The sequence below is a fragment of the Macaca nemestrina genome, chromosome 4 (assembly GCF_043159975.1).
Source record: "Macaca nemestrina isolate mMacNem1 chromosome 4, mMacNem.hap1, whole genome shotgun sequence".
Classification (NCBI taxonomy): domain Eukaryota; kingdom Metazoa; phylum Chordata; class Mammalia; order Primates; family Cercopithecidae; genus Macaca; species Macaca nemestrina.
In genome coordinates, this window is record NC_092128.1 from 10,864,002 (window position 1) to 10,888,477 (window position 24,476).

The 24,476-nt window shown below is 42.3% G+C and overlaps 1 protein-coding gene across 1 annotated transcript in view; it reads right to left on the reverse strand.

Moving 5' to 3' along the window:
* The window catches only part of LOC105474842 (contactin associated protein 2), a 2,256,224-nt gene that overhangs the window by 294,177 nt on the left and 1,937,571 nt on the right, over positions 1 to 24,476 (reverse strand). The window contains exon 16 of the mRNA XM_011729645.2: positions 5,878 to 6,048. Coding sequence (XP_011727947.2) covers positions 5,878 to 6,048 — 171 coding nt within the window. The remainder of the gene's footprint in view (positions 1 to 5,877; positions 6,049 to 24,476) is intronic.

A 24,476-nucleotide genomic window follows, 5' to 3' on the forward strand; every position in this document is an offset into this window, starting at 1 on the left:
GGCCCGAGGTTGGGACCCTGGTTATGACGGCCCTCTCAGTCAGAAAAAGGATCTAGAGCAGCCAAGCTAATCCTTTAAGGGTAACTGAAAAAATATATGGACAGATCCATGGTTGTTAGTGATGAAGAAAAGTTTAGAGTCCAGGTTTTCTGATATCTGCTCTATAAATTTTTTCTTTAGCAATATCTCTTTGCCGTCTCAAAAATACTAACAAACAAACAAACACACAACAACAACAACAACAAATTCTGATTTGGAAAGGCATTTCCTAGTGGGTGGTTTATGCTGTCCTCTTACTTCCACCTCTTCCCCTCACCGCTGTGAGGTGCTGCGATGCTGGGTCTACCTCACGCCCACAGCCATGGGGACCTTGCTCCTTCAGCCAGTCCCTTTATCTCCGGTATCTCCAATCCCCCTTCTCTACCATATTTTTGTCCTTTATCTATATGAATGCTCAAGTCTCTACCGTCCCCAAACAAGAATAAACAAAACCACCCTGCCTTGATCTCCAAATCCACTTCCACTCACCCTAGTGATACCTGACTTTTTGACAGTGATGTCTACATGTTAAATCTGATGGTCAATTTATGTCCTTGTTTTAGTGACCTCTCAGCAATATCTAACACTCTTTTTTTCTTCTTGAAATGTCTTTTTTATTTGGCTTCTGGGTACCACTGTCTTCCTACTTCTCTGTTAGTTTTCTACAAACTAGTTTTCTTCCTTCTATTCCTTGAATGTGGTTTTCTCTTTCTTTTCTCTTTGTCCCTTTCTTTCTTGCTTGCTTGCTTTTTCTCTTTCTTTCTCTCTTTCTCTCCCTTCCTTCCTTCCTTCCTTCCTTCCTTCCTTCCTTCCTTCCTTCCTTCCTTCCTTCCTTCCTTCCTTCCTTCCTTCCTTCCTTCCTTCCTTCCTTCCTTCTTCTCTCTCTTTCTCTGTCTCTTTCTTTCCCCTCCCTCCCTCCCTTCCATGGGGTCTTGCTCTGTCACTCAGGTTAGGAGGTGCAGCTGTGTGATCATAGCTCACTACTGCCTCAAATTCTTGGGCTCAAGGGATCCTCCTGCCTCAGCCTCTGGGCAGGAGGCTAAGGGACTACAGGTGCAGGCAACCATGCCTGGCTAATGTTTTATTTTTATTTTTGTAGATAGCGTTTCACCATGTTGCCCAGGCTGGTCTTGAACTTTTGGGCTCAAGTGATCCTCCCACTTCAGCCTCCCAAAGTGCTGGGATGACAGGTGTGAGCCACTGCACCCAGCTGGTTGTCTTTCTTGCACATCTTGCTTCCTCTCTCTACACATTTGTTTTGGGCAATCTCATCCTGAATCTCATACTGAATGCTTATTTCCTGATCCTCTAAGTGATGATGACTCCTAAACTGAGTTTCTGAGACCTCTCTGTTGGGTTCTGGACTTGTCCATTCAGCATCCTCTAGATGTGTCCACTTGATTAGATCCTCCTATAGCCCGCAGAGACTTAGTCTCAAAATATCCAGAATGCAATTTGTATTTTTCTCTTGAATGTCAAACCCCTTCATGAAAGGTACCCCACTCACACAACATCAAAACCAGAAACATCGGTTTCATTCTAGGAGCTTCCTGTCCACTTAACCCTCACCAGAATTTGTTGAATGTCTGTGGAATCTATCTCTTAAGGATCTTTCTTTTTTCTTTTTCTTTCTTTCTTTTTTTTTTTTGAGACGTAGTCTCGCTCTGTCGCCCAGGCTGGAGTGCAGTGGTTCGATCTCAGCTCACTGAAGGATCTTCCATATCTACAATGCTTCATTGCTGTCTTCCTCTCTTTCTATGCATTCTGCCTCTATCTTAACAGAGGCTCCCATGGCCACTTGTCTGGCTTCCAGCCTTTTCTCTGGTGAATGTAAATCTGATCAAGTTATGCCCTGGCTCTCCATAACCTTCAGGGTCAAGTCGAGCAAGCTGTTCCCCCAGGCAGACTACATTGTGTGCTCATCCCTGCCCTCCTTGCAACTGCTGGCCCCTCCCCTCCCCACTGCACCTGTCCCCTCTTGGGTCCTTCGGTTCAGTCCCCGACACCTTTGTTCATTTGGTGTTATCCTGAAACTTCCTTTTTTCCCTGGCTCCTGTTTTTCCCCCACCTTCTTCACCTGACTGACTTCTACTTATCCATCAAAATTTAATTAAAGCATTCCATCCCTGGGAAGTGCTCCTTGTCATGCCAGTCAGGTTTAAATATTCCCCTTGGTGCTCCCGGTCACTTTCTCGATGTCTGTTCTGTGAGGCAGTGTGCTTTAAGGTTAACAGCAAGGACTTTGGGACAGACACAGAATGTTTGGGGTCAAACCCCAGCTCTGCCACTTCCTCACTGTATGATCCTGTCCAGGCAACATACTCATGCTGTGCCTCAGTTTCCTCGTTTGTAAAACGGAGATGTGAATGGTAGTATGCACTTCACAGGGTGGTTAGGAGTGTGAGATGATTCATGTAAAATGCCTGGAACAAGGCCTGACAGTTTGAATGAAGCTGAGCTATTTTTGTTATTATCATAACTCCTGAGTTACTTGCCTGCTTTCTAAAACAAACAGAAAGATCTTTGAGGGAAATAAATCACACTTGATTTGACTAAATTCCCTCAGCACTAGCACTGTACCTGGGACATAGTAGATACTCAGTAAATACTCATTGAATGAACGAATAAATACTAATAGTAAATACATGAAGTATAGGGTTAAAATGTTACCATTAAAGCATGCTAATGAGTGCGATTGCCCTAATCTTATCTCTGTGTTTTTCTACTTGTGCATAAGATGCTGATGGTGTCTCATTAACTTACTGTACACCGACTCACTGTTTTCTGAGTCAAGAATCTTCCACTCTTGACAGAAGGGCACAATGTAATTAATTAACAGAACTGTTATTCTGGAAAGCAATATGTAGTCATGAACTGTGACAAAATTCCTTTGAGATACGCTCAGAGAAACAAAATGTGAATTCCTGTCAGAAAGGGATCAGAAGGCCTAACAAGGAAAAGGGAAAACACAGAGACAGTTCTGAAGAGTTTAACTTCAGAATCAACATTTCCTGAGGCTCCTCTGGTAGCCCACCACTGCTGTGGAAACAATTAGGTTTGCAGAGTGATTCCTCAGCACAGGGAAGTGGGCCTGAGAGAATTCTCTACCCAATGTCTCAGGAATCCTGACAGCGAAGCGTCTGACTGAAAAAGTGTGATCAGTGGCCAGGTGTAGTGGTTCAAACCTGTAATCCATGCACTTTGTGGGGCCAACGTGGGTGGATCACGAGGTCAGGAGTTCAAGACCCTCCTGGCCAAGATGGTGAAACCCCGTCTCTACTAAAAATACAAAAATTAGCCTGGTACAGTGGCGGGCGCCTGTAATCCCAGCTACTTGGGAGGCTGAGGCAGGAGAATTGCTTGAACCCGGGGGGTGGTGGTTGCAGTGAGCCAAGATCACCCCAGTGCACTCTAGCCTGGGTGACAGAGTGAGATTCCGTCTCAAAAAAAAAAAAAAAAAAAAAAGAAAGAAAGAAAGTAAAGAAAAAGTGTGATCAGTGAGACGGCAACAAATTTCCAACATGGCCATGTTTTTCTGCATGTTCTTCATGAAAGCGCCACTTCTTGTTTACTTTGTAGTTTTTCTTAAGTACAGAAGTCTGCCTCCCTCTCCATGAGACTCCTTTGAACCCTGATGGAGATGATATATAATGATGGCATCTAATATGCGCCATTTGGGGATCAGGAAAAGGTCTTTCCAGCCTTGCTGGTTATTAGTAGATTCAGGGGCTCTGAGGAAAGATCGGAGGCTCGAATCTGTGTCTCGAACCTTTCACATGTTTTGGCCCAGAGTAAAGGATACGGTGAAAGGAAGGTAAACGACAAAAGGAGACTGTAATTCAACCTGGGCCACATGGTTTTAATACTGTGGAAAGACCTGGAAAACTCTGAAGACAGCTCTAAAGATTTTTCATAATTAGAAATTAGTGGCCTGGTGCAGTGGCTCATACCTGTAATCCCAGCACTTTGGGAGGTCAAAGCAGGCACATTGCCTGAGCCCAGGGGTTTGAGACCAGCCTGGCTTACATGGCAAGACCCCGCAATGACAAAAAGCACAAAAATTAGCCAAGTGCGGTGCCACACACCTGTAGTCCCAGCTACTTGGGAGGCTGAGGTGGGAGGATCACCTGAGCCTGGGAATTCGAGGTTGCAGTGAACCATGATTGCGCCACTGCACTCCAGCCTGGGTGACAGAGTGAGACCCTGTCTCAAAAAAAAAAAAAAAAAAGAGAAAAGAAGAAGAAATTAGAAGGCCGAGTAGAAACACCTGCTGTCCCTCTATCTGGTTTGTGTTCCTTCCCACCCAGGTGTGGCTTTAGAAAACATGAGGACATAAAATAAAGATGGGGGAATCCAAGTACTTTTATAGAAACTTATAGAACCACTCAAATATAGAACTGGTAATTTTCTTTTGTGGCCACAAAATCTTTCTAAAATTTGATCCGACTTATGTAGAAGTCAGAAAATAGTTTGATTCAGTTAGTTAATTTTAACTGAGGGAAGCGAGAATCCCTTTTCAATTATTCTTATCCGTAATTCAGTAAAGGGGGGATTTTAGTTAATTAATTAATTTTAATTCTAGGACCAGGATAGGCTCAGTCTCCCTTTCAATCAGACCTGGCTCAGATCAGATCCGCCATGAGCATCCTTGGAAGATGATAATTACAATAACTACTAGACACTGAAATAAATGCTTTATGAATATCTAAATTCTATTCTCACAACCCCACAAATTAGCATTTCTTTTTTATAAATCCGAAAATTAGGATTCAAAGAGATTAAGCAATTTACCTGATGATGTGGAATTGAACCTGAGAACGCTACTGTGAATCCAACAGCATTTCAGCAGAAATGGGAAATGGATTTGGGATTAATCTTAGAAAAGACCCAGGAACATAAGCCGTCAGTTAAAGGGGACAGACTTGGGGAAGAGAGACTTTTTGATATGCTGAGCGTAAGGCTGAGGTTTTGCAAAGGGACGGGGGACATAGCCTGGCCTCGTCCTTGTGCTTGATCTGTGGTCTCCCTGACTCTCACAGCCAATGGAGTTCAACATTTGCAAATAATCAACTAGCCTAGAAGTCAGGGGACTGTAACTTCCAAAAGCTGAATTGGGGCCCTGATGATTAAAGGGTCCAGGTAGGGCAAGCCTTGCACTTAAGTCTTGTGCAGTGAAACCCCACCTTCCACCGACGGAGCTCCCCAAGCCTGAATGCCCCCTTATGGTGTTTGCTCCAAGGCTGGTGAGCTGAGCTAAACAGCATCCTCTCTAGTTCTGCCTCTTTTGTCTCTGTATCTTTGGCTAAGTACATGACATCCAGAACTCACTTGTAGAGGGTGTGCAGGTGTGGGTCCTCTTTAGGAAACCTGCAGACTCTGTGTCATGGAATCACCCAGTCCTGTGGTCTCTGCAGCCTCCTGAACTCATGCGGATGTCACTAGTTATCATTCCTGTTTTCCTTGACACAATTTCCCTCACTCCCTGCTCCTCAGGTCAAGGCACACACCCCTCGTCTACTTTTGACCCCTTCTCTTTGGAAAAGAGCCACACAAGACATGAAGCTGTAAATAAACCTTCCTCTCCCACATTCTGAGGGCAGTGTGTTCTCTCTCGTCTTCTTGAATAACTGCTTGAGAATCTGGATGCGCCTGCTTCCCTGAGAGCATCCCAAGGACAGGGACTGAGGTTGGGGGCCCACACTCAGGCTTGTGTGTTCCCCTCTAGTCCTGCTGCTGGAACAAAGGAAACCTTTCTTGTTTGAATCAAAATCAGGGCCCGGACCACCCTGAGGTGACGAAAGTGGCTCGCCATGAGTTGACAAGGAACTTAATACTCACACTTCAGCTCCAGCTTGATGAAATCTTCCTTTCCCATATTTTCAAGAAACACTCCCCAGGGGGTCAATGTTTTGAAGTAGAAAGAAATGTCAGCGCTAGTTTCCCCTTGGAAGGTAGAGAAATGCAGGTAGGAGGATGGGTTTGGGAAAGAGGCGGCATTCCAATAATTCCCTGTGGGAAGAAAACAAAAAAATCAGGTTAACTCACACCCTGATCAGCCTAGTCATGTAACAGATACCCATTTCTTGAGTTTAATGAGTACCATTAGCAATAGTCGTTATTTTCTCTCATCCTGTTGAACAACATTGGACCAAATCCCCACGAATATATCTCTGACTTTCCAAAAGTTATATGTGTGTCTATATAATATTCATTTATGGATAAAGATATTAAAAATATTAATATACACAATCTATATACAATTAAATATTAATATAGAATTTCTATAAATTATACAATAACATATTTTATAATATTTATAATAAACAATATTTTATAATTATATAATAATAAAGATTGATATAGTTGGGGTTCCTACCAAGGATTCCTATGGGAGTCTAAGAAGTAAATGCCAATAGATGTAACAATTCGGGGAAGCCCCTGGGGTTACTGTGTGGCTGGCTGGGGGCTGTTTTGAACTCCTGCGTATGTCCTGGTGGCTTTGGTCTGGTGCAAACAGCATCTGAGATAGACCTCAGGATGACAAAATAAGAACAAAGTTTTTGGTATTTTGCTCTCACTTTTCATCCACCTCTGCCTTGGAAGAGCCAGCGCCCACTCCCGCGTCAACGGCCCCCCAGACACCTGGGGCAGGTGCTTCAGGAATACAACTGACAAGCCCAGAGGAGGTGAGGAGCCAGGAAGAAGGCAGAAGTGACCAGGCTAGGCTAGCGCAGCTTCCTCACCTCTCTTGCACCAGACTCCCAGAGGCGAGCTGCCTTCTCTTCCCTTCCTACTTCCTCCTGGGGACTGCAGGTGAGGCTCTGGCCTGTGGGGTTGTTGTATGATATGGGGATGAGGAGTGAGCCCACCAAATGGCTCTCAGCCAGCCTCTATCCTTGAGCTCTTGGAGAAGATGTGATTGTACCAGCTGCCTCTCCCCACTCATTGTCTGACAGAGCGGCCAGTGTTTCCAGGAGAAAATCAGCTCACAGGATGCAATAAAAACACCAAACCGCGTTATTCAGATTCCATTAGGACAGATGGACCAAGAATTTAATATGGGATCAAGAGTTGGCTCTCAACTTCATCTCCAGGGGAGAAATTCCTTTTTAATGTGCACATGTCTGAGTACATTTACTATCACAGCTAAAGACTAAAATATATGGGTGTGATTTAAAGCAGTTACTAAAGCCTTTAGCTCTAATACTAAACCCCAAATGTACGCTTTTAAAAAAACACAGTATTTGCTATATCTTTTCTCCAAAAGGCACAATGAATCAACTAAGTGCATTCCGTTAGTTTCTGTTCATACACAAATGATATTTTTCCTTCCTTTTATGCAAATTATACACATATGCAATATTAAATTGAGCTATTATTTTCAAATAAAAGTTACTTTGTGTTGGTTCTGCCATGCTTAAGTCATAGTTTTAAATCATGAAATATTAATATATGGTCTTATTTGATTAATGCTGTTTGTTTTTGTTTTTAGAAATGTCTAGAATATAGCAACATCTAGATAAGTCCCCAGGCATGTTAAAAGATAAATTTCGGCATATGAAAATCTTATCATGTTTATTTGGACATTCAGTGATTCGTGAATTGGGCAGTACCAGAATCCAAGTTGTCTCCTGGGGTGCGGGGTTGGAGACAGAGAAATGTGTTTGTGGACGCAAGACAAAGAAACCGTTTGATTGGTTAATGCGGAAAGTCTTTAGTTAGAGGTTAGGTGGTGGTTTCTGATTGCTGATAAGCTTAGCTTTGTTTCAGTATTTACAATGAAGAGGGTTTGACTTGCTTCCCTAGGTATCCAGGGCTCTGAAGCTGTCTCAGCCAATGGCATCCTTATTAATTACTGTCGCAGGCAATACATAAACAGAAAACTAGTGCAAAATATGTTTGTAAATATCTTAATTAGGGTAAAAACTGTTCTTAATGTGTTCCTGTTCTTAGTGCAGTCTTAAGCATTTTTTTTTTTTTTTTTTGAGACAGAGTCTCGCTCTGTCGCCCAGGATGGAGTGCGGTGGCGCAATCTGGGCTCACTGCAAGCTCTGCCTCCCAGGTTCAAGTGATTCTCCTGTCTCAGCCTCCTGAGTGGCTGGGATTACAGGTATGCACCACCACGGCAGGCTGATTTTTATATTTTTAGTAGAGATGGGGTTTCACCATATTGGTCAGGCTGGTCTTGAACTCCTGACCTCAGGTGATCCACCTGCCTCAGCCTCCCAAAGTGCTGGGATTACAGGCGTGAGCCACCATAGGCAGCCGCTATTTTTTTTTAAACAAACTATAAAATCATAGATTTCAGTAGGAGAAAATAGGTAAATAGGCTACTTTCTTCTTAGGGAGGAGAATATTGTATGATGTAGTGTAGGCTACTGGTTACAGGAACAGAAAGGCGCTTTATAAAGCTCAAGTTGCTATTTATCAAGGGTAAGCCTTCCTTCCGCCTGAACATCTGGCTTACTACACAGCAAGAGGCGCTCAGGTGCACCTCTGTGAGAAAACCCAAACCAGTGCTCTCGCTCATCAGAGTCCTGAAGCTGGGAGGGAATAAAGATGAGGCCCAGGGCCAGAAGGATTCAGCTCATCCTAATTGGATGAGAGCCCTTTAAGGACCCCAGAGCCTGCAGAGATCAAAGTCCCCAGCCAGACTTCAGCCTTAAGCAAAGCAGTTCTGTCTCCTTAGGCTGTATCCCCAGGACATGAAAGCAATTAACATTTTAAAATTTCAATCCAATCAAGTACCTTCTTATTTTCTGAGGTGGTGATGTATTAACAGAAGGGCAGTTGTCTAAAATGATTCTAGAAAAAGGAAAGCTAAAAGTAAAACATGTCAGTATTTATTTGAGGCCCAGCACTGGTTATTCAGACAGAAATATCCGCAGAGAGAAGAAAGGTAGCTCCATCAGTTATTCAAGTGTGATGAAATATCTCTATAGACCACAATTCCATTTATTCTAATTCTATGCTCACTAAGCAACTTCAATCTAATTTGATCTCTTGAATAGACTCATTCACAGGGAAGTCATGCCTTGTACAAATGGTTTTTCCCACTATCCTGGAAACATCTGGATTATCATATGATGCCTTTGGAGTTGTCAGTTGTGAGTTATCTCAAATCTCTGGATGAGCTTGTTAAATTCAGATTCTTCAGCAGCAACAGTGAGGACTCTACTCTGGATTACACTGATGGTAGGAAAGTAGGGGTGCGTGCTCAGGAGGTGCTGAGGGTGATCACTGGGGTCAGGCAGATGGTGTTAGAACTTCTGTTTTTATTTATGTTAAAAGTGCTATCCTTTAATATCGATTTTAGTTATACTTTGTAATGTACACTATATAAATACAGTGGTACATGGATGGAATTTATAAGTAAACAAGCTCGATGGGATGTGGGCTTAAAAGCTTTCAGTGAGTGGGGTACAAGTAATAAATCATGGATGCTTCTGCTCCAGCCCATGGTAACCATCTCTGAGTCCTGTTCTGAGGAATCTCTTGCCCAATCTCTGGGATTTTTTATTATAACAAGATGACGTGAGTGTTTTTCCAATGCTTATAGCGCTTCTGGATGCAAAGAGCTTCCAGCATTATTATTGTTTGTTGATACTGCTCCCAACTGATCATACACTCCATGAAAGCTGGTATGAAAACATTTCCTCTCTGTAATCTTCGGCCTCAGAATATAGTCAGTACTCATAAATAATTATTCAATCAATAGAGAAGTGACTCGTAGCCCCTCTCATTTATATCCATTTTCACTCCTTTTACAAAGTCCTCATGAGACAGAATGTTCTTTATGGTAACCTGGGTATTAAAGATGCTAAATAAATATAAATAAAAGCTAAGGCTGCTTTAGCACCTACTGATAACTGGATACTGCTTCCACTAGCACACCGTAATTCTCCTTATCCATGACTTTATTTCTGTAACTCCTTATAGACTTCATTGAACAATGCCATGCATTTGCAAGACTGATGGTATCATAACCTTAAGGTTATTGAAATCGCTGCAATTTGTACTTGCTACCAAGGTCAATGCTATGGAGGGTAAAGTGACAATGGGTGAGAATGCCAAGCTGGGAATAAGAGATTCACTGTATGGCAAAGACAGTGCCAAAGAAGGTGGCAGGGACCAGGCCAACACGGATAAGTGGAGGGGGCAAGGCTGGAAACTGAGAAGGAAGATGTGAAAGTTGTGAAATAGAACAGAAATTAGTGTCTGAGACTGGAAGGGTCAATCAACAGTAACAGAATAATGAGGCAGGTAGAGAGGGACTGGAGACTCAGCCTGGGGCTGGAGTCAAAAGCTTTACAGAATGATCAAGATGACACTGAGGGCTCTGCAAGCTTGGAAGTAAGTCAGTCACATGAGAAGCTTTGTAACTACATGTTAGGCAAAGCCAGGGCTCATCACATGTGGCAAAAGGAACCAGGGAGGTACCTCTAGCTAGTACAGGAGAGGGGGCTGGGCCTGCAAAGCAGGCTTGCTGGTCTCCATCATCATTTTGAACCCCAATTAAGCATCAATAGAAAATGCAATATCATATCTTCACCCAAATTCCATAGCAGCCACTTACTTTAATCTGACCAATGATTATTTGGATTGGATATGATTTAAATCTGTGTTCCCACCCAAATCTCACGTCTAGTTGTAATCCCCAATGTTGTGGGGCCTGGTGGGAGGTGACTGGATCCTGGGGGCGGTTTCTCATGAATAGTTTAGCACCATTGCCCTTGGTGCTTTCTTTGTGATAGTGAGTGAGTGCTTATGCGATGTGGTTGTTTAAAGTGTGCAGCATCTTCCTTCTCTCTCTTGCTCCTGCTCCATCCACGGGGTATGTGTACGTCCCCTTTGCCTTCTGCCATGATTGTAAGTTTCCTGAGGCCTCCCCAGAAGCCCAGCAGGTGCCAGCATCATGCTTCCTGTACAGCCTGTGGAGCTGTGAGCCAATTAAACCTCTTTTCTTTATAAATTACCCAGTCTTAGGTATTTTTTTTTACAGCAGTGCAAGAACGGACTAAGATAGTATGGGATTCAAACTTCAAACTTTCTGAGCTTATTTCTGATGGGCAGCATTTCATTTTAAACTTAATTTTTGTTTCTAACAAAGTATTAAAGTATTACATGTACATACCTATAAAGGTCTAGTGGTGTTAGGACTAAAGCAAAAAGCAGTTCCCTGCTTCCCGCCCCCCTCCCAATTCCTTAGAGACGCCTTCTAATACTTGTAACTCTTTCAATTAAATAGCTGTATTAAAAAACAAAACAAAACAAAACAAAACACCACTGGAGCTACTTATTAATTTGTACCTTTTAGAAATTCTCTACTGATTTTCCTGAATATAAGATGAGACTTTAGCACTTTTATAAGCCTGCTTCCCTAGCCCCTTTCTCTATATTCTCCCCAAATAGCCAAATCACAGATTTTTGGTTATATTGAAATTCAAGTTTGGCATGGCGTCTCACACCTGTAATTGCAGTGACTGGGGAGGCTGAAGTGGGAGGATTGCTTGAGGTCAGGAGTTCAAGACCAGCCTGGGCAACACAGTGAGATCCTCTCTCTTAAAAAAAACAAAAATAGCTGCATATAATGGTGTAGTTCTAGCTACTTGGGAGGCAGAAGCAGGAGGATCCCTTGTGCCCAGGAGTTCGAGGTTGCAGTGAACTGTGGTCATATTACTGCATTTCAACCTGGACAACAGTAAGACACTATCTCTATAATAATAATAAAATAAATTCAGTACAGTATTCATATTTTTGGACTATGTAATATTATTTAAGAGCCAAATAGTAAAATCTAATTGTACTTTCTTTAAATGGTATTTTCTTGCATTTTGTTTGTATGTAATCGTATTTTCTTGTTTTTTTTTTTGTTGTTGCAATTGTATTTTCTTGTATTTTGTTTCTTTAAAATCAATAACTACTTTTTTCATTTGCTTATTTTTCCATGTATCTGCCATGAATTCTCTCCAGATTCTCTAACACAGCAGTAAAACTCTTCTCAAAAATTTTCCAACATTGCACACATCAGGCCATCTGCAGTCACATTTTTGTCCTCTGGAGGCATCTTCTACGGCTCTCTTTCCTCTGTTCCCACCTGGACGGGTTCTTCTCAGGGTTACTGCTCAGCCCTTGTCCTGGGACCTCCCTCTGCCATTAGGGCAGGGACTTCCTTTTGCCACTCTGGTATCACCTCCCCAAGTTTCAGGATCTCATGGCATCTGCTTCCTAGGTCTACACCCTCATTTTCCTGAAACACATTCTCAGGTAGCTCCTTGAAAAAAAGAGATACTCAAGGTTAACTTTCTAAACCCATGTTCTTCTGATGAGTCATTATTCTACTTTCACGCTTAATTGAGAAACTCCAGAAAGAAAATTGTCAGGCTGTCAGGGCTGCTACTGACAAAGCAACTGCTTTCTGTTTACGAAGCCTTATATGCAACCTACATTTTTTCCTCTCTGGAAACTTTTAGGATCTTTAACTCTTTTATTTGGAACTTCATGACTGCCTTGATATAGATTTTTCTCCCATATCAGGTCTGAGACTTTAATAATTTCTCCAATCCCTTTTCTCAAACACCTATTTATGTTAGTTTTTTTTTTTTTTTTTTTGCTAATTTTGTTCCTAATTTTGATCTTTTTCCTTTGTGTTCTACTTCTTTGGACATTTCCTCAGCTTTATTTTTAATACTGTCATTGTGTTTTAATTTCAGCTATCATATTTTAAATTTCCAAGTATTATTTCTTATTCTCGGATAGTCCCCTTTTTCATAGTACTCTGTTCTAATTTTTTTGGAGGCAGTATCTCAGTATCTTCTCTTGTCTCTCTGAGAATATCAATTATCAAAAGTTTTCTTCTGCTTTCTCTGTTGCCTCTGTTTCTTCCTTGACCTCCTACCACCCACTCCTACCCTGGATTGTGAGTTTGGGGTCCCTTCTTTTATGAGATCTCTGACATTACCCTAAATGGTTGGTGAGTCTCACCTGTTTATACTGAACAGCCAAGTACTAGACAGCTGACTGCAATCTGGAGTGTGTGTGTCCGGGATGGCAGTGAATTTAATGATTGGGCTTCATTATTGCATGGAGAGTCCCCTGACCCACTGAAGGGACCCCGAATGTCAGTATCTGTGACTTGTTTTGGTCGCTGAATGTTCAATATCTTGAGAGAAGAATCCGCTACTTTCCTCATGAGGAATATATGTCTGTTGTTCAGTGCTTGGGGAGCTGAGAGGAAGAAGGCTAAGGAGAGGGGTCAACCTTATTATGTCAATTTCCATATCTTTCCTCTGTTTTTATTAAGGAGTTTTCCCCTCATTTTTTGGTGCCTGGTGTCTGGAGTGTGAACCCCCACTTCCTGCATGGGTAGAGTAGGAGAGTCACTGGCAGGGTCAGAGCGGGGAGCGGGGGTGTGACTGACCCTCACATAGACGTTCCACCATTCCTCCGGCTCTAAGCTTGGCCCTTGCCTGCCTCCAGTTCCTGGGCCTCTTGGAGCTCCACAGCTTGCTTCCCACCTGCCTGTCAACAGTCTGCACTTACAGATTTCCCTTTACTGCCAGTAATGAAGTAACTGAACTTGTGATGTGCTGAAGTTCTGTTGTGAATGAAGAGACGGAGGTAACAGACGGAGGTCATAGTCCACCTGTGGGTCCAGCAAGAGCCCTAGAAGCATTGGCGGGGTGGTACTACCAGGAGGAGGTGGTGGGGGTTGGGAGGGATGACAGGAAGTGAGTCCCTGGGCTGCTCTGGGCTGTCACTTGGTGAAGCTTCCCTGCACTGTTTCCGTGTGCAGGCTGGGGAATCTGACCTCCAGGTTCCCATTCTGGCTCTGCCATCTCCACCTACTGGGCGATGTGAGGCAGATCACTTGGCCTTCCTAAATCCTCATGTGTACAATGCAATTGTGGCAGGCCAGGTCTTACCAATGCAGGCCTCCATAACAACTATTTCAGCGCTGACTGAATGGTTAAGTTAATTATTAAAAGCCGAAAGAACCGGTGCCCTTATATAAAGGCTAGGATGTAACAAAAGCCCACCAAGAGTTTGCCTAGGCCTTTCCTGGGCCTTGAAACATGACAAGATAATGAAGGAATTCTTAACAGGACCCGTTTAGGATTAAACAAGTTTTAGTGGAGGTCTGAAGAAACTCCCCAGGCCTCCACAGAGAAGTTTAATGGGGGTCTGAAGGAACTCCCCAAACCTCCATGACTTAGCAGGAGACAAGACAACGGTCATTAGCCCAGCATCTGAACCCATTTAGATTAAGTACATTTACTGAGGCTTCAGAGGAAGGTCTTCAGAACTCAGATCCAGCTATAGATTAAAAGAAGTGAGTCACTTATGTCTTTAGATAAATGCACACTTACTCACTGACATATAGCTTAGAAGGTATATAAGCTCTGGAAAACTTTGTAGGTTTGAGTTGATCTGGCGATAATTTCCAGGCCTTCTCCCTGTATCCAGTTACAGAAATAAAAACTCATGCCTGTAATTCCAGCACTCTGGGAGGCCAAGGCGGGTGGATCACCTGAGGTCGGGAGTTTGAGCCCAGCCTGACCAACATGGAGAAACCCCGTCTCTACCAAAAATACAAAATTAGCTGGGCGTGGTGGCGCATGCCTGTAATCCCAGCTACTTGGGAGGCCGAGGCAGGAGAATCGCTTGAACCTGGGAGGCAGAGGTTGCAGTGAGTTGAGATCGTGCCATTGCACTCCAGCCTGGGTGACAAGAGCGAAACTGCATCTCAAAGAAACAAAACAAAACAAAAAAACCTCTCTTCTTTCCCAGTTCATCTGCATCTCGTTATTGCGCAGTCAGAATAAGCAGCTTGACCCTGTTTGGTCTGGGCACAGAGTAACAGTGGAACCTGTTTTATAGGGTATGGTGAGAATCTCAGGAGGTAACCCATGAAATACACTTAGCAGAGTGCTAGGCACAAAACAAAAGTTCAATAAATGTGATTACTTACTACTACACTGATAGCCTTTGATTTCACTTACAGTCAGCCTGTGCAAGGGCTTGACCAAGGAGTAGGGAAGGATGGAAGAGGAGCCTTTTTTCATTCAATGTGTGAACAGTAAGATGACAAACCCTGAGGCTTTTCTCCTGAGCCTGATTTATCACAGGTACTAATGCTTTTTTAGAAATCATAAATGGACAATGTATAATTGTATAAATTTATGGGGTACAAAGTGATGTTATGATTTATTAACATGAAGTGAAATAATTAAATCAAGGTACTTAACATATCCATCACCTCAAATACTTAACATTTTGGGGGGTAAGAACATTTGGAATTCATCCTTAGCAATTGTGAAATATACACACTCTATTACTAACTACATTCACCAAGCTGTGCAATAGAACTTAACCAACCAACCAACCAACCAACCAACCAAGCAAGCATCTTCCTCCTTCCTAACTGCACTCTTTGACCATCTCTCCATTCCCTGCACCTCCCAGCCTCTGTGCCCACCATCCTCCTCTCTGCTTCTCTGAGTCTGTTTGTTTTAGATTCCACACATGCATGAGAGCTTGCAGTATTTGTCTTCGGTGCCTGGCTTATTTCACGGAGCATTATGTCCTCTAGTTCCAACCACGGGGAGCAGCAAACCCCAGGATTGACAGCTAAGCCTGCAGCAGTCACTTCCTCAGCTGGCTCACCCCTTTTGACCTCTCCCATGTCTGCCCTTTTGTCCTCTTCATCTCTTTCCTTCCTCTGCTCCCTCACTAGCTTCCAAAAATCTGTGCTCCCTATGTCTTCATCTCCACCGATTTTTTTTTTTTTTTTTGGTAATTCCATTCAGGACACACGAATCAGAGCTATCATCCTTGAGCACCAGCCCTGTGTTATGTGGTTTTGTAGAGTAGCCATTAAGTAAAAATCTGATGAAAGGAGGAGTGACCTGACAACTAAGAAGGCAGAGTTACCCAAGCAATGGACATAATTGCATTTGAACAAACGTTTACAGGAGGTAACTGCAGAGTAGCAGAGACATGTGATGAGAAGCAGAGGCCCTGGCTGGTGTGCCCACCTCTGCCCTCTCTCCTCCCTCCCCAGAGGGGAGACGGGGAATTAGGAAGGGGGAAGAGACGGTGGCTAGAGGAGTCTGCGTTTGGCCCACATGGAGAAGATGGCAGGAAGGCACTCTGGGCTGCAGTTTGGTGAGGAGTGTGGCTGCTGGGCTGGCTCCAGTGGCCAGTGGTCTTGTCATTCCCCTCCCAGATTCAGTGATTTCCTCAGCCCACCAAATGGCTCACGCTGGGGCTGCACCTAGAAGAAGCACATCTATAGCTTCTGCTGTAAATGGCAAACACTTTCCAATGTAAATAGCAGCTCTGAAGAGACTAATTACTCTGCAAATCATTAGTGACCCAAATGTTAGAGATTTGCAGATTCTTTGAGTTATGCAAAGGGCCTTCTATTGTTTCCTGTGAGCTGGGGACTGTGGACAACAATCAACCAGATGGCTTCATTTGCATGCAGATTTGAGTCTATTTGTCAAGATTTCCTTACGGGAGGAAGAAAAATTACTTCCTTAATTAAACCTTTTTTGTGCATTCAGGTTAGGTAAGAGGAGCTTTGTTCAGCTCTCGGCCTCCTTTCATTGGGCAAGCTTAACTTAGAATGAAGGGCTGCAAGTTATTAATAAAATGCTGTCCATGGGTTTGAGTCAGCCACTCTCTCTGCAGCATTTCTTCCCGTCCAGCAAGCCTGTTCCACCGCTGCAGCCTGAAATGATCAGATGACAAGTTCGCGGGAGGAGCCAACAACATAAATATTTCACCCTGTGTGTCTCTGTGATTTGAGTCCTTTGGGCTAGAAATGGGGATGGGGGTCCCACAGAAAAAAAGAATATGCTGGTGAAAGCCTGAAGGTCATAACACTTGGGGTGCTTCCTGCGCTGCTGGGAGCTGACCTACAGCTGGGTTCTGGGGCTTGTGATAAAACTGGCTTGTTCCTAATTAGTCACGGAAATTCTTACAGGTCGATGTCATTATTAGTGCATTGAAATATAAAGGGTACTTATGAGGTAATTTTGGTACATTTAAAATGTCTGAAACAGTTGTGTGTTTCACAAGTTTGGAGGGTGGGAACAAGTCTATGATTTTTTTGTGAAGCTCTTCAGGCTGTCCACGTTAGGGCTCTACCATTTCCCACTTTTCATTTGGGGGCTATTATTTATGCCTGAGTAGTCCTAGGTCTACCGGGGCTCAGAGTTAATAACTAGAAGTGGAGACGTGAATAGCTAGGTGTGTCACGGGAACTTCTGGCCTTCCTGTCCTCACTCAAATTTCTGTCCTGGGTAAGCCCTAAGGGTTGCTATGTGATTGATTCCAGAAAGGAGGGAAAAACGAGACTGAATCTTTTACACCCTGGCAAAGAGGGGAAGAAGATTTAGTAAGAAACGAAGTTTTGATTTAGTAAAAATAAGACTACGTAGTGTTTTTTGCATCTAGAGGTTGTAAAACAAATTGATATCTGCTTCCTGTAGGTTAAGGAGTAGACTATCAGGCTGGGCGTGGTAGCTCATGTCTATAATCACAGCACTTTCAGAGGCTGAAGCTGGTGGATTGCTTGAGCCCAGGAGTTTGAGACCAGCCTGGGCAACATAGTGAGACCTCATCTCTATTTAGTAGAAAAACAAAAAAAAAAGTGTATATATACATAGATATATATTTATTTATCAAAGAGTGTGGTACACTCTTTGATAAAGTGCCATGGGAGTCGGGGTGACTCTGGGAAATGAAACTTCAAAATGTTCCTGTGTCCCAGGGATGAATATTTCTGCTTTTCCTTCTTTTCCTGAGTAATTTTCACCCATTTTATGATTTCAAGTACTAATCATATGTTAATGATTCCCAAATTTATGCATAAGTTAGATCTTCAATATAAATCATCAAGGTAAAGCTGTCCAGTAAGAAATGCCTATTTTAGCCTTAAACGCATAGTAGAGATCTAACTCTAAATATCTGAAAGCAAACATTCTTCTTCCAAATTAACTATATCAGCAGTATTCTCCATCTCAGAAGGTAGAGCTTTTCCCCGTCTACCATTCAAGGCAGGAACCTGGGAGCTCTTTCTTAGTATCCAGTCAATCCCCAAGGCCTGATAGTCACACCTTCTAAATAGTCTGTGCTATGTCTCCTCCTCTCTATTCCTTCTGTTGCCTTGGCTCTGCATTGTCTCTTGCCTGGATGTGGCAGCAGCCCCCTAACTTGGTTCTGTTCCTGGTGCTGTTCATCTCAAATTCATCCTTGATAAAGTCCACAGAGAAATCCATCTAAAACGCAAAACAAGGCTGGGCGCGGTGGCTTATGCCTGTAATCCCAGCACTTAGGGAGGCCGAGGTGGGTGGATCACCTGAGGTCAGGAGTTCAAGACCAGCCTGGCCAACATGGTGAAACCCTGTCTCTACTAAAAATACAAAAATTAGCTGAGTGTGGTGGTAGGTGCCTGTAGTCCCAGCTACTCAGGAGACCGAGGCAGGAGAATCACTTGAACGTGGGAGGTGGAGGTTGTGGTGAGCCAAGATTGCGCCATTGCACTCCAGCTTGGGTGACAGAGCAAGACTCCATCTCAAAAAAAAAAAAAAAAAAAAAAAAAAAAAAAAAAAATGCAAAACTGACATTTCACTCTCATGCATCAAATCCCAATGATTCTAAATATCTTGCAGAATATATAGTATTGCAAGCTCTGTGACATGGCATAGTAAGCATAGGCCTGCTTCCCCAGCCTTCTCTCTTTCTACTCCTAGCCTCAGAATGTATATTTCAGCAACATGCAGCTACCATTGTTCCCACCATGACAATGGTGTGTGTGGATTCCAGCTTTATTTGCATTGTTTCCTCTTTTTGGATTGTCTTTTTCTACAACGTCCTCCCCTTCACCCTCTCAGTTCATATACCACATTGGACTTGATTTCTACTCATTCTTTAAGACTCAGTTGAGATGCCACCTCCTCCAGAGAGTCTTTCTGATGTATCCCTGGATGGGGCATGGTACTATTTCCCTGTCCTCCTAGGATATCTTGTATCTATCATTGCATCTAACTTGTTGTTATAATTACTTTCATGTGTTCCTCTCCTCGGCTAGGCTGTGAATTTCAGAGAGCAGAGATTGTGCTTTCTGTATATTTCTAACAGTAATATCTAGCCTGACACACAGGTATTGAATACGTGTTTCCTGAATACATGAAAAAATGTGTTTTTTAAATAAATTTGAACCATGGGTAATTCCACTACCAGTTACTATCATTGCTTGACATGACCATCTGCAAAGCCTACTTTTGACAGTTTCGGAATTGAAAAGTTATTTAACCCATATGGACAGAAGCTCTTCTAGGTTTGGCATTATTTATTTGGACGTTTGGACACTCTCGGCATTTCCCTTCTCAGATATCTGATGAGCTAGTCATCTTCACGGGGTCCTCAGGTGATACCCACAATGATGGGTGACAATGGTTCTGAGAACTGCCAGCCCTGTGAACATCACTTCTGTCCTTATTGTATCTCCTTTTGGTATCTACTTGCTCTTACCTCCATCTCTCTTCATATAATTGGAATTCATGATCTAATAGCATTACGTTTCCATTTTATCGTCTGCCCTGTTGTAATGAAGGATGGTCATAGCTGAGTTGTAAAAGACTGAGCTGCATTTAGCTACACTCCACCACTGTGCAAGCAGGAGTGCTGTAATGCCAGGCAGCCTTTATGTGTTGATAGACTACAAAACCTCCAGAGCCTTACATCCATAGAAAAACAGGTTTTATATCAAATCCATTAGGTGAGTAAAATGTGGAAAAAAGCCACCCATTTCAGCAGAATGATGGATGTGAAACTGGGAAACTGCTCTATACTCAAGGTAATGGGTTGATATGATCCATACAATTACGTTACACAAATCAAAGTTTCCTTTTTGTGCTCTTTTCATTACAGGAAATAAAAAGATTCACATGTCCTATTAATAGAAGCTGTGATTTTCCTGCTGAAAACAGTAACACAGTCCTCATGTCTCAGGGGACAGCAGGATCAGTAAAGCATCAAAATAACCCATAGTGCAAAGAACGTGAGATGAGGAAACGAACGCAGTCTTTTAAGACCTCAGTTTCTTTATTTGTAAATTAGAAAATAATTCTTTCTTCATGGGGTTGTTGTGATGATTTAAAGCAATAGCATCATACAGAAGCATTGTGAAATACCAAAGAACTATAAAGGCCAAAAAATCTTGCCTATGTATTTTAATAATAATAGAAAAATAACAAAGACTTCTTTGTAGGCAGGGGTGAGATAATCGGTTTGGTTTTTACAAAATGTGCTGCAGTTTCCTTAGAATTCATATATCCTCAAGAAGAAGGAAATACTATTGAAAGAAAGCCTGAAAACAAATTCCATTCAACTGCTAAGTGAAAATAATTTCTGATATAAAAATAAATTGCGCATCAAAATGGAAATGAATGCTCCGATTTTAAGGATAAAAAGAACACTTTCAAGATCGAGAACGATTCTGTTTCGCAACTGGTGGTCTTTGTTGCTGTTTTCGTAGTGTGAAGTGTGGAGCTTAGACACACCGTGCTTTGCTTGTGATCACCCTGGGGTGAGGATGGAAAATGGAATTCACATTGATGACACAGGACATATAAGAGTCTGTGTAAGACGAACAGAAGTTTTACAACTTGGTGTTACATAATTAAAACAAATATAATGTGAATGAAATGATACCCAATATGTGATTTTAGAATAGTTTTAATTTCAAAGGAATCTGAGAATTTGTATCAGGGAAAGACAGACTGCATGAGAGGTGCCTGGAATAATGAACAGTGTGTTCACCAGAAGATGCTGCTGCATGGATGATGTGAAAGGACAACCCCAAAATTCCTAAGCCAAAGGAAAAAGTCAAGCTGGGAACTGCTTAAGGCAAACCTGCCTCCCATTCTATTCCTAAAAACAATAGCTACTAAGATAAAAAAAAAGGCCACATACCTCCCTCACAAGGAATATCTTTGTGGACAAAGGACGGACACAACTCAGAGTCACTCCTCTGCTCACTGAGATAAACGCATAACTGTTTGCCTCCTTTGGAGAGGCTAATCAGAAACTCAAAAGAATGCAACCATTTGTCTCTTAGCTACCTATGACGTGGAAGCTCCCTCCCCATTTCGAGTTGTCCTGCCTTTCTGGACAGAACCAATGTACCTCTTACATATATTGATTGATGTCTCATGTCTCCCTAAAATTTAAAAAACCAAGCTGTGCTCCGACGACCCTGGGCACGTGTCATCCGGACCTCCTGATGCTGTGTCATGGGTGTGCAACCTTAACTTTGGCAAAATGAACTTTCTAAATTGACTGAGACCTGTCTCGGATATTTGGGGTTCACAGTGGTTATCACAGTACTACAGGCCCCAAAAGCTATATGCAAACTGCACTGAGGGTCTGGCTGGGCCACAACATAAAAGATTTTCACTGCACGAAGAGGTACTGCTGCAACCCAAAATGGCGGAACTTCCTTCCACATGTATTGAGCACAATGTGGTACAAAAGTAGGTGCCTGGATAATCAAATATTTAATCAATTATTACAATAACATTTAGTATGGCATGCCAATTTAGGATTTGACTTACATTTCCCATTTCAACATTTCAAGATGTAAAATTGAGGTTTTGCATTTAACCCAGCAATGGGATTGCTGGGTATATATCCAAATGAATAGAAATCATTGTATTATAAAGACGCCGGCACACAAATGTACATCACAGGACTATTCACAATGGCAACAACATGGAATCAACCTAAATGTCCATCAGTAGCAGACTGGATAAAGAAAACGTGGTACATACACACCATGGAATACTATACAGCCATAGAAAAGAATGAGATCATGTCTTTTGAGGGGACATGGATGGAGCTGGAGGCCATCATCCCTAGAGAACTGACGCAGAAAATCAAATACCACATGTTCTCACTTATGAGTGGGAGTTAAATGATGAGAACACAGGGACACAAAGAGGGAAACAACAGACCCAGGGGCCTACTTGAGGGTGGAGGTTGGGAGGAGGGAGAGGAGCAGAAAAAATAACTATTGGGTATTAGGCTTAGTACCTGGGTGACAAAATAATCTGTACAACAACCCCCCGTGGCATGAGTTTAACTGTATGAAAACAAGCAGCTCTACCCCCGAACCTAAAATAAAAGTTAGAAAAAACAGAAGTGTTGGTCTTCTTTTCTTGCCTTAGACATCATTGATAGCAATGGGGAAGACTCTATGTTCAGAATCTGGCTGTTTGAGAATCTTCATATTTTTAAAAGTGAATTTAAATAATAACGAAAAGCAAAGATTATAGCTTCCCCTGCCATAGCATAGTGCTGTAGGTTACGCTAATCTGAAACTGAGTAGATGGTGGCATCCTCTGGGTTTTGAAAGCAATTCTCTCCAACAGTCTGGCAGCCACCCAGAGCACAGCAGCTTTGAAACACGTTGCATTCTGACCTTTTCCCAGTCTAGGTGCTCTGGAGGAAGAACAAGGGCTCTAAAATTCAGATTGGAAGGTGCACAAACAAAGCACTGAATGGATTTCGAGGGAACCAATCTCACATTTCACTTCTGCAAAACTTTATGGGAAGTTTATGGGGATTTATTGTTTCAAGAACAGAAGGACATTTACCTACAGATGCAGGGGAATAAATTTCAAGTGCATTTAGTATTGGAGAATGGTCGCTTTATTGCTGATTTCAATCCACTTGACTTTCTCCTTAATCTTTTACCTTCCACCTCAAGTAGAACACCACACACACACACACACACACACACACACACACACACACACTGAACTTTTTAGTTTGGTGCTTCCATGGTGTAAGTGATTTGTAAATGTTTATAAAAAGTTTTGAATAGCAAAAAATTGAAGCAACCACAATGTGTAAATGTATTACGGTATGTATTTGAAGAAACATGCATTCATTTGGACAAAAAATGTGATACAACATGGCATAAACCATAAAATAGATCTATGTAAATTGCCCATTGTATGTTGTTAAGGGACAAGCTATTTTCAGAATAAAATGTATATCACAGCTCCATTTTATTATATTAATATTAGGTTTGTGCAAAAGTAATTGCAGTTTTTTGCACAAACCTAATAAGTATGTGTGCATTGTTTATGTGCCTGATACAAATATATGTGTATATACTCCACATATATAATATCCACATACACATATATGCATACATGCATCTCTGTGTGTATATTTGCTTAAGCTCAGAATAAAGGACTAATGTCTAGAAGCCTTTATACCTAGCTTTAACGGTGTGGATGGTAATGGAAAGGAATCACAGTGGGAGGGACCTAGGTGTTTTGTTCATTGATTTATTTGTTCTGTGGGAGTGTAGAGAGAACAAAAGGAAAAGGAAAGAGGAAGGAGAAGGAAAGACAAGAGTCCAGGAAGTCTTCAAAAGAGAGAGGAGCGTGGCCGGGTGCAGTGTCTCACACCTGTAATCCCAGCACTTTGGGAGGCTGAGGTGGGTGGATCACGAAGGCTCAAGACCAGCCTGGTCAAGATGGTGAAACCCCGTCTTTACTAAACATACAAAAATTAGCCGGGTATGGTGGCATGTGCCTGTAATCCCAGTTATTTAGGAGGCTGAGGCAGAGAATTGCTTGAACCTGGGAGGCAGAGGTTGCAGTGAGCCAAGATTGTGACACTGCACTCCAGTCTGGGTGACAGAATGAGACTCCATCTCAAAAAAAAAAAAAAAAAAAAAAAAAAAAAAAAAAAAAAAGGAGGGAGGAGTGAGGAGGAGCTCAGGACCTATCAGGGATGGGAGGAGCAGGGTAGAGAAGCAAGAGCCCTGGGAATGGCAGAAAGAATTCAAGAGTGCTGTGTGCTACGCTACGAACTAAGTGGTGTTTAATGCTCCTCATAAGATACAAATGGAAGTTAGACTCTTCATTACTTTTGTTTATTGGACTGTGATTTTGAGGAGAAAGTCCATCCTGGAACTATGCAGATGAAGGCAGAGAAGACCTCATCCTAGACCTACACTGCAGCCATAGGGGGAAAAGGGGACCTTCTCATTTATACTGAGGAAGAGTAAGGTTTCTGAGGTTGTATGATCCACACGTGAGGCCTGGGTGCGGCTGAGGCGTTCCATACTACGAACTGCCCATGTCCAACACACACACACACACACACACACACACATGCACACACACAATTGTAATACTTTTTCTTCCAAGGAATTCTCACTGGCCATAGCAAATTTTTCTTTTCCAATCCTTATTCCATTAATGTTATAAATTCATAGTTATTAATAAATATAGCTAAAATCTACAATAATAGCATTGTTAATAGTAGCTCAAAACTTTCCCATGTTCTAAGCAGTATTTCAACACAGGTTTTATCTCAATTAATTCTCACTTCAAGTGCTGTTATTA